Source organism: Diospyros lotus, unplaced genomic scaffold (assembly GCF_014633365.1).
Source record: "Diospyros lotus cultivar Yz01 unplaced genomic scaffold, ASM1463336v1 superscaf1, whole genome shotgun sequence".
In the NCBI taxonomy this organism is placed as follows: domain Eukaryota; kingdom Viridiplantae; phylum Streptophyta; class Magnoliopsida; order Ericales; family Ebenaceae; genus Diospyros; species Diospyros lotus.
The window spans coordinates 5,774,153-5,777,947 of NW_026267104.1; the positions used below are offsets into that span (position 1 = coordinate 5,774,153).

A 3,795-nucleotide genomic window follows, 5' to 3' on the forward strand; every position below is an offset into this window, starting at 1 on the left:
TGCGCAAGTTTTGTGTATTTGGAGAGGGGTTTTAAAATGCTATTTTGACACTGAGATTTAACATTTTATGTGGCACTTAGACATTAATATTTATATTATTATTAGTGACTTTATTATGATAGTGAACAATCACTAATTAGTAAATAATCAATAGTAAGTATATCTAACATTAATAGCCAAATAACATATTTATTTACTAATACACTCTGGTTCTAGCAATTAAACCTCCACATTATATATTCCCATGTTTATAAATAGCATCAAATTAAGTTCACTTATAGAAGATGATCCAACCCATTTTGCTTAGGAGAATTCAACTCCTTATTTTTAGAGACTTCTCTTATCCTTTTTTTTTTTTTTTTCTTGAAACAGCCAATTTGTAGTCATGTCACGCGTTAAATGAAATTTATAAATTATTTTTATAAATTTATAAGAGTAATGACATAAAAATGTAGATTTTATACAAAATAATACCACCCATTACTGACTATATGTTCCTGGTATTATTCTCAGTTAAAAATTCAACAACACATAATTTTTATAATCATATGTTGTAATTGGTTTAAGTGGTAATAGCGATACTTTTGAGTTTAAAAAATGAAAGATTAGTAACGTACGGGCTACAAAAATTTAATTTGAATTTAGTCAATTTCTTAAAAAATTTCTTGAGAGTTGGTCTTAAACCTTCACATATCAGTGTTAGAAGGCTTAAGACATAAAAAAAATTCGTCAAAATCGTGCTTACCTGTTTTATTTAAAAAAAATAGATGTTTTGTACTTATTAATATAATAAATATATATATATATATATGTAAGTATGTCTTCCATTGCTCGTGTCAAATTTGTATGCAAAGCCATGAATCCCCCCCCCCCCCCCCCCCCCCAAATAATACGTCGAATCCAAAGTGGCCTTTCCACAAATCCACCACGTGGCGCTCTCTTTCGTGTAACTGGTGTCCCTCTTTCCTCTTCCCCCACCACTTTTTCTCTATTTATACCCCTCTCCTCTCTCTCCTTTCTGTACCCAAATCTCTCTCTCTCTCTCTCTCTCTCTCTTAGGGAAAGAAAAACAACAAAAAAAAGATTATATTTTTCTCAAGAATAGTCCCAATAGCTAGCCATGGCATCATCTACAGCAATTGCAGGCAAACGGGCCATGGCCCAAATCCCTGAGCCTCTCTCATCTCAACTTGATTTGGGCTTCCCCTCAAAGTCCATCTCAATGAAGAAGAAACCCACCAGAAGCATTAAAATCTACTGTGTTCAGAACTTATCTCCATTGAAGCACCTTCATTTTCCCAAGAAAAATCACCAGTTGCCAACTATCATCAGAAAGGAACCAGTTGATGTCGATGTCCATCAAATACCCAAAAAGGAAACGCCACCGCACTGGAATATACTGCAAAGAGCTGCCGCCAAAGCCTTGGACATGATGGAGGGCACGCTGATCTCAAGTGAGCGCCGCCGCCCGCTGCCCAAGACCACCGACCCGCGTGTCCAGATTGCCGGAAACTTCGCTCCGGTGCCGGAGCAGCCCGTCCACCACTCACTTCCGGTCTCCGGGTCCGTGCCCGACTGCATTCGAGGGGTTTACGTCAGGAACGGCGCCAACCCGCTGTTCGAGCCAGCGGCGGGGCACCACTTGTTCGACGGCGACGGCATGGTTCATGCCGTGACAATCAATGGCGGTTCGGTCAGCTATTCTTGCCGGTTCACAGAGACTCACCGTCTCGTCCAGGAGCGGAGCTTGGGCCGGCCGGTTTTCCCCAAGGCCATCGGCGAGCTCCATGGACATTCCGGTATTGCTCGGCTCTTGCTTTTCTTTGCTCGAGGAGTTTTTGGGCTTGTCAACCACCGGCACGGCACCGGAGTGGCCAACGCTGGTTTGGTCTACTTCAACCGGCGGCTCCTCGCCATGTCGGAGGAGGACCTTCCTTACCAAGTCCGAGTCTCACCTTCCGGCGATCTCGAGACAGTTGGGTATAAACTTCTCCATATATAAATAGCCTAGTAGATAATTAACTATCGAAATTCATTCAATTCAATACAAAATATTTCTTTTTTTCTAGCAAAAATACATTGTTCTGAATATGTATTTCTTATTAAATGCAGACGGTACGACTTTAACGGCCAGCTCCGGTCGGCCATGATTGCTCACCCGAAGCTCGACCCGGTGACCGGAGAGCTTTTCGCTCTCAGCTACGACGTCGTCAAGAAGCCGTATCTCAAGTATTTCCTATTCTCGGCAGACGGAACCAAGTCGCCGGATGTTGAGATTCCTTTAGAAGCTCCTACGATGATTCATGACTTCGCGATCACTGAGAACTACGTGGTGATTCCGGACCAGCAAGTGGTGTTCAAGCTCCAAGAAATGGTGGGGGGTGGCTCGCCGGTGATCTATGACAAGAACAAGAAATCCCGGTTCGGAATTCTATCCAAAAGGGCTAGAAAAGCGTCGGAGATTATCTGGGTCGAGTCACCGGAGACCTTCTGCTTCCACATCTGGAACGCCTGGGAAGAACCGGAATCCGACGAGGTCGTCGTCATCGGCTCATGCATGACGCCACCGGACTCCATTTTCAAAGAATGCGACGAGAACCTGAAGAGCGTACTCTCCGAAATCCGGCTCAACTTGAAGACCGGCGAGTCTACTCGCCGGCCTATAATCCCGCACTCCGATCATATCAACTTGGAAGCCGGCATGGTGAACCGGAACAAGCTCGGCCAAAAGACCCCATACGTTTATCTCGCCATTGCCGAACCATGGCCAAAGGTCTCCGGCTTCGCCAAGGTCGACCTCTCGACCGGAAAAGTTCACAAGTTCATCTACGGCGAGGGAAGATACGGAGGTGAGCCATATTTTGTCCCGAGAGATGTGAATTCTGAGAGAGAGGATGATGGGTACATTCTGGGATTTGTTCACGACGAGAAGACATGGAAATCGGAGCTTCAGATCGTAAATGCCATGAATCTGAAGTTAGAGGCATCGGTTAAGCTCCCTTCTAGGGTTCCATATGGCTTTCATGGAACATTCATAAGTTCAGAAGAATTAGCAAAGCAATTATAGCGCCTGTACATATATACATAAAACGGAGGTGATTAAATTTAAATAAATATATATACACCAGGCGTTGTTGATATATATATATATATATATATAGAATCATGCTAAATGTATAACCTTTTTATATATCTTGGGTTACATAAACGAGTATTATGATCAAAATACCTTGCGCCTCACACGTCTTTATGTGCCTCGTAAGAGATTTTTTTATCATTGATACACCTTTATATAGCTCAAAATATACACAATGGTATATCAATAACATTTTTCATATATATAATAGGTATACCGAATTGTGGTTTATCGTCGAGATTTTGAGTTCAAATTTTAATTAAAATAATAATAATAATAATCAGGAACATACGTGAGAAGTGACATGCGGCGTCCATATTATTTTAATTAAATTAATTGCTAGATTCATGAAGCCCAACATAAATTATCATTTTATACAATTTTTTTTATAATGAATGATTGGAATGATCAATCAGGAACAAATTAATTAATATTTACAAAGAAAGCAATTCGTGCAAAACAAGTTTTTGTACGTAATTTTGTTGAGAATCAACGATATGGTTCGTTCACGTCCATGAATTAGAAGCCTAACAAAGTAATTAATATATATATATATATATAGAGAGAGAGAGAGAGAGAGAGAGTTCAAAAGCCTTTGCCCCACTGTGGACGTTACATTGATAACTTTTTTGACAAAAGTTTCGTAAAAGCACCATTTT

General features: G+C 40.9%; 1 protein-coding gene across 1 annotated transcript; it reads left to right on the plus strand.

The window, feature by feature from the left end:
* The first annotated feature begins 1,007 nt into the window (after positions 1 to 1,007).
* LOC127792808 (9-cis-epoxycarotenoid dioxygenase NCED2, chloroplastic) lies at positions 1,008 to 3,221 on the plus strand. Its single transcript, XM_052323408.1, has 2 exons — positions 1,008 to 1,980; positions 2,113 to 3,221. The coding sequence occupies exons 1-2, from the start codon at positions 1,121 to 1,123 to the stop codon at positions 3,065 to 3,067; spliced, it is 1,815 nt and encodes a 604-aa protein (XP_052179368.1). The 5' UTR covers positions 1,008 to 1,120; the 3' UTR covers positions 3,068 to 3,221.
* The last annotated feature ends 574 nt before the right edge of the window (positions 3,222 to 3,795 follow it).

Coding starts and splice junctions, on each gene's coding strand:
- LOC127792808 (XM_052323408.1), top strand. CDS start 1,121: ATGGCATCATCTACAGCAATTGCAGGCAAACGGGCCATGGCCCAAATC. Junction 1,981..2,112: donor GGCGATCTCGAGACAGTTGG/GTATAAACTTCT, acceptor TATTAAATGCAG/ACGGTACGACTTTAACGGCC.